The sequence below is a fragment of the Globicephala melas genome, chromosome X, assembly GCF_963455315.2.
Source record: "Globicephala melas chromosome X, mGloMel1.2, whole genome shotgun sequence".
Taxonomy (NCBI): domain Eukaryota; kingdom Metazoa; phylum Chordata; class Mammalia; order Artiodactyla; family Delphinidae; genus Globicephala; species Globicephala melas.
In genome coordinates, this window is record NC_083335.1 from 73,039,045 (window position 1) to 73,052,251 (window position 13,207).

A 13,207-nucleotide genomic window follows, 5' to 3' on the forward strand; every position below is an offset into this window, starting at 1 on the left:
ACAGTGACAGTGCATTTCCTTCCCCCTCTCAGCAAATACCAACTAGCAAGCTGAGATAAGAGAAGTGCAGCCCACCCTCTTGTAATTCCTCTGGAGATCCTAACCGGGATTTGGAAAACACCGGATATGGTCAAAGAACCGTCCCGGGTTTTGTACCAAACCAGGCCCAGAACAAGACATTCCAGCAGTTTAGTTTCTGGAAAAGAGGTCACCTAGAACTGCCCCAGCCTCCATTCACCCCTCTCCAGTAATACCAGCCAAATTGGAGCCCCGGACTTTATTTATGAGAAAGGCTCTGTAACCCAGGATACAGACTGAGCAGGGCTGGCAGACTCATGCTGGGGTCTGCAGCTTAGCATCACTAGGCCACTGACATGAATATGGAAGTGTTTTCTGCAGCAAAGGTAAGCTTTTTTCCCCTCTCTTTCCAAACCCTACCTTGCCTCCCTTTCTTTGAAGAAAACCTTTATTCAGCTTGGTTTAGGGGAATCCTGGGCCACTAGAAGAGAAAGTCAGTGGCTGAGAAGTTGGAGGAAGCATGGCTTGGTGTGCAGGAAAGTTAAAGTGGACAATACGCTCTCTTTGTTCCTCTCACCAAAATGGCTCAGCTGTTTCAGAGACGATCCTGGAGTTGTAGAGAGTAGTTAATTTTCCTGTTGAAATAGTGTGCTCATTTTCTGTCTCACAGTTTGTGGGGTTTATTGAAGTAATGGATCTGAGGACTACATAAATGGGAAGCTCAAGCACTTAAAAATGATCATTTAGTTTCATACTTTGAGATCCAGATTGGCACAAAGTAAGGCAGTAAATTATAGCTGAACTAAGCTATCAGCTTAAAATCTGAATTATTTCTCACACTTAGTGCCTAAGTAGAAGAAATATTTTAGAAAATATGGGTTCAAATTCTGGCTTTGCCAGTAACTGGCTGCTTGACTTTGAGCAAGCCCCTTCATCTCTCTGGTCTCAGTTTTCTATATGTCACATCAGGGATTGAAAAAATATAGTTTCTAAAGGTCTTTGTGGATGTATGTATCTAAAATACATTCAGTTTTTTACTGAGCATCTACTGTATTCTAAGCCCTTTGCTAGGGGCTCATATATCCATTATTTTGTTTGAGCCTCAAAACAATCTTGTGAAATAAATATTACCCCCAACTGGATGAGAAAACTGAGGCTCAAATAGGTGAAAGTGACTTGTTGAAAGGTCACATAGCTATTACAGGCAAGAAAGAGAATTTGAATCCAGCCTTTCTAGTTTCAAATCAGTATACTTTCTATTATACCACAACTGGGGTGTGAGGAAATAAAGAAACCTCCTTAATACAAATGCAAATATGTAGTGAAATCATATTGTCCCAGGAACAGTATGGTGATAATATACTGGACATGATTGCCAGGCTAGAGGATCTTAGGTTCTAGTACTAGCTCTCAGGATTTCAGGTGAGTCTCTTCCTCTGTGGGCCTCCATTTTCCCATCTCTGACATACTAAGATACAGTGACAATGATTAAAAAATAATATAAATTGTACTTGTACTACTCTTTTGAGACTTTAAACACTCTCCCCATTTTCCCTTCCAGTAAAGTCCCATACCCTCTGAAGGTGAGAAAATCCCCTATTTTGAGTCACAAGGTAAATAAAAAACCACACAGCATTAAGAAAGTGGAGGACCAAAAGGTCAATCTTGATGGAGGGTTCTATTAGTAAGACTTCTGAAATTGGAGATGAAACCTCAAGGATAGCTCAGCATTTCTGTGTCCAGCTGAGTGATCCTTTGTCTAGGATGAGAGTGTCCAGACCAGTCTATTCAAACTCAGAGTGAAGAGCATTGTCTCATTAAAGGATCAACTTGCAAATTCTAGGGAAAACAGTGATGAAAACTATCATGGATGATGGAGACCAGGCCCAGGTAACATTGGGATGCCAGGAAAGGAAGTTTTGACTAGTCTCAGTGTACACTGACTAAACTATGTCTAATTAGAAGTATCCCAGAAATCCCTTCTCTCTCTCTCTCTCTCTCTCTCTCTCTCTCTCTCTTTCTCTCTCCTCCTTTGAGCACCTCCTCCTTTTGCCCTCTTTTTTCACTTTCCTCCAGGATTCTTGCTCACTTTATTTCATTTCTCCTTTTACCTTTCCCTTTTATTTTTCCTCCTCAGTCTGGCCTTTCTATAAGACCTCCTCCTGTGGGCTCAGCTGAAAAAAAATAGCCCTGTCCAAGTGAAAAGTTTATATAGGGCTTTCAAATCCTTCATCTCATTTTATCTTCATAGCAAACTAATAGGGAGTCTGAAGCAGAGATTATTTCCATTTAAGAGATGATGAAATCAAGGCTCAAGAAACTAGGTGACTTTTTCCATGTCATACAACTAATAAATGATGAATTCATAACTAGAATCTATTTTCCTAGAGTCTAAAGACTTTCAATTTTACCATGAAATATCCAAGTGATTCTAAAAGAATGTTATGGGCTTTCCCTTTCTTCTGTTTTATAATGATAAACCAAGTTTAAAAAAACAACAATAAAAGTAGCAACAACAAATGCAGCTTTGGGAATAAAAAGGGAAGTTAGTGACTAGAAGAAGTGAAAACTTATACTTATCAGATACCTACTAAGTCCTTGGTGCTATTTCTTTCAAACGCAGCTGAAAACAGCACTCAAACCTAAGTTTATCTGACTCAAAAGTTCTGGTTCTTTTCATATATCATTTTCCTTCCAAAGAAATTAATCTCAGCCATATACATGTGCCTATATGCTTACAATGTGCTATTGTATATAGGAACTTATGAGTGTGTATGTGCTATGGCTATCCATAAAATGTTAAAGCTTTGTGAATCTGGCAATTTTCATTTCTAAAGCTATTTCCTTGTCTGTAATAATCATAGCCACTAATACTTTTTGATCTCTTGTGCACTTGAGTACTTATTTGTGTTCTATTCATTTACATATCTTAATTCATTTAATCCTCACAACTACTCTGAGATGTAGCAAATAATATAAATTCTATTTCAAAGATCAAGACACTATGGCTTGAGAAGTGAAGCAGTTTATCAAGTCACAGAGCTAGGAAAAGCGAAGCCAGGATTTGTTTAGGCAATCTGATTCCAAAGCCTGTGTCCTCAATGCAAAATGGGGAAGAAAATCCTTATCTCACAAGAATGTGAGAATTAAATAATATGGAAGATATGAAAAACATACTGTACAGTGGAAAGTGCTAGTCAAATGCTAAGTTGCATTTTTTCCCAGGTTCTATTATCTAGTCCTTTTGGTCATTAGTCACCCTTTGAATGATTTTTCATTTATTGCTGAAGTTCTATACCAGTCTTTTCTGGGAATATTTCCAAGTTAACAATGTGCTTCTTCAATTGTGGAACTCTTACCTGGGACAGTTTTCTCTTTACGTTAGTTTAAGGCACAACAGCCTTGCTGACACCTCTTTGATAAGGAAGCTTGAAAGAGGTGCATGTTGCATTCAGATTCTCATTGAATCAAGGACACTCCCTCCTTGCTGAGGACATGATATTTGTGTATCCATATGTGGTACTATATGTTGGTGCATGTGAATGCACCTGTATTTCATCAGTGAATGTGAGAGCTAGAAAGACTCTTTGAGAGCTCTTTATATAAAACATTTTTGTAGTTCTGTGTTTTTGCATTTCATTATATTCCCGAAGATCCATGACCCCCCAAAAGTAAGTTATAGTCCAGCTCTATTATATTATAGATGAGAAAACTGGGGCTCACTAAGGTTACTCTTTGAACCAGTGGCGAACTTGACTAAAGTCAACTGGTGGGAAAATGTATGTCTATGTTGTTTTATGTCACTTTAGCAGTAGCTGTTTATGTTACACCTACAGGGCCCCCATCACCATATCTGCCAGTAGTTACACAAAGACCTCTAAGATGTGACATCCACGCTCAAGGAGTTTATAGTCCAATCTGGTAAATAAAGACAGTTCATGAGGCAGCTTATGAGACAAAGAAAATAATAATACAAAGTTTCACTTCATGTATTTGGGTGTTATAGAGAGTAAATAGTTCTTCAGAGAACAGTGATATGGAGAGGCTAGAGTGGGTCTTCTGGAGCAGTTAGGATTTAAGTTAGCCCTTAGAGTTGAAATATAGAACATAAGATGTGTGGGAGACAGTAAGGATAAATTAACAAACTGTCACCAGGATGGAGAAGGAAGAGGAAGAAAACCAACATTTACTGTCTGTTATGTTCTAAGCACTAATTGTACTGGGGAATTTACATGTAATTTTCTAATTTACTTCTCCAAGGCTTATATTATTAGATATATTTTATAGATAAGAAAACAGGTCCAGAGTGGCTAAATATCATCCAAGGCTACATAATTGGTCAGTAGGAAAGCCAGGTTTTAGGAAGAGGAATCCAAAAACAGGTCCTCCCACATATCAAGGGCTTTCTTCCAAATGTCATATGAAGACTGGGGATTACACACTTGGGCCACTACTTTGTGTGGAGGGGTCTGAGAATATGTAGGGAAATCTGTAGTTCTGTTTATCAATCAGGGTAAATATCTGGGGATTTCCTATCCACGTGTGAGTCTGTGCATATTTTTGATTTTCTATTTTTGATTAATTGTCCCTAATATCATGTGCTTAGGTTGAGGATTTAGTGAAATAATTTATATATAAAAAAGTGAGCATCACATTTAGTGTGTAGTAATTTCTGCATGAATGATAGTTACCATCATTATTATCATCATCATGAATTATATTGATTAGATGTATCTCTGCCCATATGAATATATGTGTCTGTTTCTGGAAGTGATCACAACTACATATGATTGCATGTTTCAGAATGTATGGGGTTTTCTCAGATATAACTATAGCTATAGGCATATACAAGCATATCTTGGAGATATTGTGGGTTTGGTTCCAAACTACAGCAATAAAGTTAATATCATAATAAATCTTCACACAATTATTTGGTTTCCTAGTGCATGTAAAAGTTATCTTTATATTATAATGTAGCCTATTAAGTGTGTAATAGTATTACATCTTTAAAAATGTACATACCTGAATTTTAAAATATTTTACTGCTAAAACATGCTAAACATCATCTGACAATACAGAATTGCCACAAACCTTCAATTTGTAAAAAACACAATGTCTGTGAAGTGAAATAAAGTGAAGCACAATAAAGCAAGATATGTCTGTACATGTTTTCTCTGTGTGCTAGTATATTTTGTGAAAAGTAGTATAGTATGGTAATTACGAACATGTATACCTGAAACTAACATAATATAGTAAGTCACCTATACTTCAATTAAAAAAAAAAAAGCATAGACACTGGACCTATACTTCCCTGAGCTCACAACCCAACTCTACTGATTGTTAACTAGGTAAACTTGGACAAATTATCTTATACTGCTGTTCTGCGGTTTCTCCTTCTATAATATGGGGATAATAATGGCATCTGCTTCATAGTGTTGCTGTGAAGATTGAATGATTTAATCTGTAAAGCACTTAGAACAATGTCTGACATGTCATGCACACACTATAAATATTTATTTTTATTATTTTTTAATTGAAGCATAGTTGATTTACAATGTTGTGTTTCTGGTGTACAGTAAAGAGATTCAGTTTTATATATATATATATATATATATATATATATATATATATATATATATATATATATATATACGTTTTCAGATTCTTTTCCATTGTAAGTTATTATTATTTTGAAAGTGACTAAGGTTCTGTGTGACACTGTGGTTCTAGTGTGGATGAAAGTGTCTGCATCTCTGCTTTTAGATAAGACTGCATGTGTCTATGTATATGCATGCAAGTGTATGTATATTTGTGTTTATGTTATGTCACCTGTGTTTCTGGGATTGACTGTGGCTGTGTATAGTATGACTGAGTGCTTCATATCAGCCCCCAAAAGTCTAACTGCCTGGCTGATGTATCAGAATGAAAGGTTAGAAGCTTAGTTCTAACTCTGACTCAAGATTGGACACATTAAATGGATTTGTGCATGGCAGAGAACCAGCAGAGAACATTTCTTCTGATAAATGTGCTAAGTTCACATCTCAGTGTATTTTCACAAACTGAACGTACCCATGTAACCAGTAAGTAAATCAAGAAACAGAACATTTCCTAGAAGCCTTCCTCCTCTGCCTTACTAGTCACTGATCCCTACCTTAAGAGAAAACATTATCCTGGCTTCTAACAGCATAGATTAGTTTTGCCTGATTTTGTACTTTATATAAATGAAATCATACAATATGTACCCTTTGTGTCTCGTTTCTTTCTGCACCATTGTATTTGTGAGAGGCATCCATATTTTCATGTATAGTGTTAGTTTGCTCATTACCATTTATATAGAATTCCATTATATGAATAAAATATCATCTACTCATCCATTATAGTGTTCATGGACATATTGACTGTTTCCAGTTTGGGTCTATGAACATCCTAATAAATGTATTTTGGTGAATTCTCATTTGTTTTTAAACACAGTTCATAGAGGATGGAAAGTGACAATGGTGAAAACAGAGACACAGGGAGAATTAGTGACCTGATTTGGGTACCGAGTGAGTCAGTGGCTCATTCGGGCTACTGATGCCTGTTTCCTAATTTTTGGGCTAGAGTATATTCTTCTTTCTACATTGCTGAAGAAAATGGATCCAGATTTCTCTTCTGAAGAAAGTGATACACAATTGTCAGTACAAGTGATTTTTAACTTTGCCCTCCAAAGTCCAATGTGTAGAGATCCTTGAACACTTGTTGAAAGGAAAAAGGTAAGGCAGAGATTCTAGGCTAATCGGTTTTTGTTTTCTCAGTCACTCAGTCTGGCTCTTGCCTCTTTACTTTTCGAGACACATGCAAAGCCCCTTTGTTCTCTTTCTTCTATACCGACAGCTATTCATTTGCCTGTTTCCCAGAGTAATGTGGGCCATGGAGCCAGGCCATCTTCTATGGGCTCTGCTGTTCGTGCAACCCTTGTGGCCCCGACTGACTGATGGGGCCACTAGAGTCTACTATCTGGGCATCCAGGACGTGCAGTGGAACTATGCTCCTAAGGGAAGGAATGTCATCACGAACCAGCCTCTGGACAGTGACACGTAGGTTTAATCTCTTGTGGAATTAAAGGTGGAGTTAGGGAGGGGCACTCTTGAGGTCAATAGGTAGCTCTTGAAGACCTTTCCCCAGGGTGTGGTTGCAGCCAGCTCCTGATCTCTCTGGGCCATAAGCCCAGTGATACATTTCCTGAGAAGACAACTAGTTGACTCAGGAGCCAGTATCCCATATGGAGTTCGCTTTTCCACAGTGAGATGCCTAAGTATTTTTAGGGTCCTAAAGATCATTCCACATTGCCTTGATTCTAAGGTGATATCCACAATACTCTTTTAATAATAGGTATTTAGCTTTTAAGCAAGAAAAAACATGATATATATACAGTGTTTGTAAGATGTGTGTAGTATATGTATGCTGCCATAGTTCAGTGGAACTATACTGATTTAAGATATGTAAAAATGAGAAAAAATAAGATCAGCCTTACAATCAAGGAAATAACAGCAATAGCTATCACTTATGTAACACTTTGTGACAGGTACTGTACTAGAAATTTATATACTTTGTCCCACCTAATTCTTACAGAAACTTTAGGAGGTGAGTATGAATATTCTCATCTTATAGATGAAAAAACTGAGGCTCAGGGAGATCAAATGACTTGCTCAAGTCCAAGAGCTAGTAAATGGACAGCTAGGATTTGAACCTGGGTAATGTGGATGCAAAGCTGGTACTCTTCTCACCATTCTGCCTCTCACAGATCCTACAGCATTACCCTTTCTTTTTCTTTTTTTTTTTTGCGGTACGCGGGCCTCTCACTGTTGTGGCCTCTCCCGTTGTAGAGCACAGGCTCTGGACGCGCAGGCTCAGCAGCCATGGCTCACGGGCCCAGCCGCTCCACAGCATGTGGGATCTTCCCGGACTGGGGCACGAACCGGTATCCCCTGCATCGGCAGGCAGACTCTCAACCACTGAGCCACCAGGGAAGCCCAGGATTAACCTTTCTTGATTTTAGAGCTTTGCAGGTGTTCCACAAATGCCCATTGAAAAAAATCGAATTTATGTATTAAAAAATCTTTTGTGATCATGAATTGATTTGTCTCTCCAAAGCCTCAAAGTTTTCCAAAGTTGACTGTAACATCTCAGAGCTCTCTAGGAAGAATTAGAGTAAGAAAAACAGCTCTCTTTTTTAACAAACGATTTTTCTACTCATCTAGTTTTGGCGTCACAGAGTCTGTATTAAAAGTATCTTTGAGGGATAACTTTGTTATCCCCTTCTCCAATACCTTGAAGTAATAGTTAACATTTATTAAGATTTTACTATTTTCCAGGTACTTTTCTAAATTCTTTATGTATTTTAATTATTTTAGTCACCAGTAATAAGTGGTACCATGGTTATCTCCTTTTACAGATGGAGAAAATATGCATAGAGAAGTTAAGTAACCTGCTCAAAGTCCTACAGATTTGGAAATGGCAATATTGGCATTTAATTGAAACTCCCTGGCTCCAGAGTTTGTGAACTTAACCACTGTGTTATAAGACTTCCCATATACAGAAGGGCAGCACTAAGTTAGGCCACCTGGATAGGGAGTTGATCACTTAAAAAGAGTCTGTCCATAGTTGGTTGCCTCCACATTATTATATATTAGGATTTACTGAGTGAAATTGTCTATTTTGTAGGTTAAAATTGCTCAAATATCAGCAAATTCATATGGTTTAACTTAATACTTCTCATTGTCTAACAATTAGATTCTAACGTAAAGATTTCATGTTTTGATCAGTACAATCCCATTTCCTCTTGTTTTGCCCTAAACAAAGATGGACACATTTTGGTCAGCCACCTCTGGAAAAAGGCAAAATTGTGACTTTCCCTTTCCTTCCTTCCCAGAGTAGCTTCCAACTTCCTGAAGTCTGACAAGAACCGAATAGGGAGCAGCTACAAGAAGACCATCTACAAGGAATACAGGGATGGTTCATACATGGATGAAATGGTTCAGCCAGCCTGGCTGGGCTTCCTGGGGCCAGTGTTGAAGGCTGAGGTGGGAGATATTATTCTTATCCACCTGAAGAATTTTGCCACTCGTCCCTACACAATCCACCCCCATGGTGTTTTCTATGAGAAAGACTCCGAAGGTAAATCAGCCCATCCTTTTTCTCCTACCTACAACAAATATCGCTTTTTCTTTACTGCCATGGGAGAGGAGCTGGGAATGAAGATAGTGTTCCTTTTTGATCTGAAATGGGAGGGACTCTCCTCAGAGAAAATATGGCTGGGTACTGTTATCAGTTCTGCTATTCACACACTGTCACTTTGGGCAAGTCACTGTCCCTCTCTGAACCTCAAATTCTTCATTAAGAATGTAGAGATTCAATTTACCTTTTATCACAAAGAATTACTTGAATGGCATTTCCATAAAATATTTGACTGTGTTTTGAAAAGAGAGGGGTGTTCTGTGAATGTAAGGGAGCATTATTCTTGTGCCACAGTCTTCCAAAAGGCCCATTGTTTTTCTTAAGAGGGAGATCAGTTTACTCATCTGTATCTCCTACTATCCCAGGCCCAATGGCCTATAGTACTGACACAACGGTGAGTGAGGGGAATAGAGAGCAAACTCAGAAGGTCTTGACTTGACCATTAACTCCCTGTGGACAAGTTATTTTTCCTCTGTTTTCTCTTTCATAACATGGGAATAGATCAATTGATCACTAAGTTGCTTTTAAATGGAAATTCTGTGATTGTCTGCTTTCTGTTTTTCAAAGTGAGTGCTTGAAGGAAGGGAATATTTTCTTCTCTCTTGCCTCCATTGGCTTTGCACTAGAGCCTTACTAGGTTAGGCTGTATAGCACTTTCTATGGTCATAGCTCCTTCCCCAAGGGCTGCTAGCATTCTACCCACTGTTGATTTGAGGTCTAGGTTTCTTGGCTAGATATTACCTGAATCTGTGCCTTCCTTAGGTTGTGAGGAACACTGTGCTGAACTTTAGAACTCTACCTTCCACAAGACTGGAACTAGGTATTCCATACGTCCCTCTCCTGGCTTCTACATCTGCCAGGCTCCTTCTCACTCACCCTGGGACTAAACATATGCAATTTCATTTTCTAGGATCCTTATATCCAGATGGTTCCTCTGGTTGGCTGAAAGCTGATGACTCTGTTCCCCCGGGAGGCAGCCACATCTACAACTGGACCATTCCAGAAGGCCATGCACCCACTGATGCTGACCCAGCGTGCCTCACCTGGATCTATCATTCTCACGTAGATGCTCCACGAGACATTGCTACTGGCCTTATTGGACCCCTTATAACCTGTAAAAGAGGTATAAGCCCCAAATGTGAGCTGTGAGATACAGTTTGGGATATCTAGGGGAAGCAGTGATATTGTTGACTCACCTACATATTAAGCAGCAGGCTGGGGAGTGTTAATTTAGCACCCTAGTTTATTAACAGGAATAAATCCTGCCAAACTCCCTTTTTCACTGTTTTTTCTATTTCACTACTTTTTTTCTAAAAACAAACAAAAAACAGAAACAAAATACTTAAAAACACTTTGCTACTTTCTTTTTTTCTTATTTTACTTAAAAAACTCGAATTAGTAATGATGGATGTCAAGTTACATAAGACTAAGGCATGTGTTAATAGCCTGTTGGATAGGATTGAAAGTGTAGTCATCAGAATTTGGGGAGGATTGTGGGTTTCGTTTGAAATATGGTATGTTTAAGGTGTAGTCAGGCCTGAAGACCTGTGTGTTACAGGAGTGTGGTTAGATCAAGGCCCTGAGTTGAAGACATAGGCAGGGATGGTGGGAAGGAATTATTCTAGATCCTATGTACCTCATCTTCAAGTCACAGGCTCAATTGAATTGGTGGTTTCATGTGGAGAATTCAGAAATACAAATTAGCAGCAGAAGTCTCTACCTACTTTTCTGTTGCTGATAGACTCTTAAGGCCCCTCTCTTTCTATCCTTTACTTATGAGTACCCCTTACAGCTAACTGTTGCTAAATAAAGGTTTTTTTAACATCTTTATTCTAGTATAACTGCTTTACAGTGGTGTGTTAGTTTCTGCTTCATAACAAAGTTAATCAGTTATACATATATATATGTTCACATATCTCTTCCCTCTTGCAACTCCCTCCCTCCCACCCTCCTTATCCTACCCCTCTAGGTTGTCACAAACGACCGAGCTGATCTCCCTGAGCTATGTGGCGGCTTCCCACTAGCTATCTATTTTACGTCTGGTAGTGTATATATGTCCATGCCATTCTCTTACTTTGTCACAGCTTATCCTTTCCCCTTCCCCATATCCTCAAGTCCATTCTCTAGTAGGTCTGGGTCTTTATTCCCAACTTACACCTAGGTTCTTCATGACTTTTTTTTTCTTAGATTCCATATATATGTGTTAGCATATGATATTTGTTTTTCTCTTTCTGACTTACTTCACTCTGTATGAGAGACTCCAGGTCCATCCACCTCACTACAAATAACTCAATTTCGTTTCTTTTTATGGCAGAGTAATATTCCATTGTATATATGTGCCACATCTTCTTTTTTTTTTTTAACATATTTACTGGGGTATAATTGCTTTACAATGGTGTGTTACTTTCTGCTTTATAACAAAGTGAATCAGTTATACATATATATATGTTCACATATCTCTTCCCTCTTGCAACTCCCTCCCTCCCACCCTCCCTATCCTACCCCTCTAGGTTGTCACAAACGACCGAGCTGATCTCCCTGAGCTATGTGGCAGCTTCCCACTAGCTATCTATTTTATGTCCCGTAGTGTATATATGTCCATGCCATTCTCTTACTTTGTCACAGCTTACACTTCCCCTTCCCCATATCCTCAAGTCCATTCTCTAGTAGGTCTGGGTCTTTATTCCCAACTTACATCTAGGTTCTTCATGACTTTTTTTTTTCTTAGATTCCATATATATGTGTTAGCATACAGTATTTGTATTTCTCTTTCTGACTTACTTCACTCTGTATGACAGACTCTAGGTCTATCCACCTCATTACAAATAGCTCAATTTCATTTCTTTTTATGGCTGAGTAATATTCCATTGTATATATGTGACACATCTTCTTTATCCATTCATCTGTTGATGAGCACTTAGGTTGTTTCCATCTCTGGGCTGTTGTAAATAGAGCTGCAATGAACATTTTGGTACATCACTCTTTTTGAATTTTGGTTTTCTCAGGGTATATGCCCAGTAGTGGGATTGCTGGGTCATATGGTAGTGCTATTTGTAGTTTTATAAGGAACCTCCATACTGTTCTCCATAGTGGCTGAACCAATTCACATTCCCACCAGCAGTGCAAGAGTGTTCCCTTTTCTCCACACCCTCTCCAGCATTTATTGTTTCTAGATTTTTTGATGATGGCCATTCTGACTGGTGTGAGATGATATCTCATTGTAGTTTTGATTTGCATTTCTCTAATGATTAATGATGTTGAGCATTCTTTCATGTGTTTGTTGGCAATCTGTATATCTTCTTTGAAGAAATGTCTGTTTAGGTCTTCTGCCCATTTTTGTATTGGGTTTTTTTTTTGTTGTTATTGAGCTGCATGAGCTGCTTGTAAATTGTGGAGATTAATCCTTTGTCAGTTGCTTCATTAGCAAATATTTTCTCCCATTCTGAGGGTTGTCTTTTGGTCTTGTTTACCATTTCCTTTGCTGTGCAAAAGCTTGTAAGTTTCATTATATCCCATTTTTTTATTTTTGTTTTTATTTCCATTTCTCTAGGAGGTGGGTCAAAAAGGATCTTGCTGTGATTTATGTCATAGAGTGTTCTGCCTATGTTTTCCTCTAAGAGTTTGATAGTTTCTGGCCTTATATTTAGGTCTTGAATCCATTTTTAGTTAATTTTTGTGTATGGTGTTAGGGAGTGTTCTAATTTCATACTTTTACATGTACCTGTCCAGTTTTCCCAGCACCACTTATTGAAGAGGCTGTCTTTTTTTTTTTTTTTTTTTTGCTGTATGCGGGCCTCTCACCGTTGTGGCCTCTCCTGCTGTGGAGCACAGGCTCCGGACGCGCAGGCTCAGCAGCCATGGCTCACGGGAAGAGGCTGTCTATTATCCACTGTATATTCTTGCTTCCTTTATCAAAGATAAGGTGACCATATGTGCATGGGTTTATCTCTGGGTTTTCTATCCTGTTCCATTG

The 13,207-nt window shown here is 38.5% G+C and overlaps 1 protein-coding gene across 5 annotated transcripts in view; it reads left to right on the forward strand.

Annotated features, from left to right (window-relative positions):
• Nucleotides 1-207: 207 nt before the first annotated feature.
• The window catches only part of HEPH (hephaestin), a 95,165-nt gene continuing 82,165 nt past the window's right edge, over nucleotides 208-13,207 (forward strand). For 4 of the 5 annotated variants that reach the window (XM_030851429.2, XM_060292866.1, XM_060292868.1 and 1 more), the window contains exons 1-4: nucleotides 208-404; nucleotides 6,892-7,094; nucleotides 8,930-9,174; nucleotides 10,145-10,357. In XM_030851429.2, the coding sequence (XP_030707289.1) occupies nucleotides 375-404; nucleotides 6,892-7,094; nucleotides 8,930-9,174; nucleotides 10,145-10,357 (691 nt within the window). In that variant the 5' untranslated portion in view covers nucleotides 208-374. The remainder of the gene's footprint in view (nucleotides 405-6,891; nucleotides 7,095-8,929; nucleotides 9,175-10,144; nucleotides 10,358-13,207) is intronic. The other variant, XM_060292867.1, reaches the window with a different exon arrangement.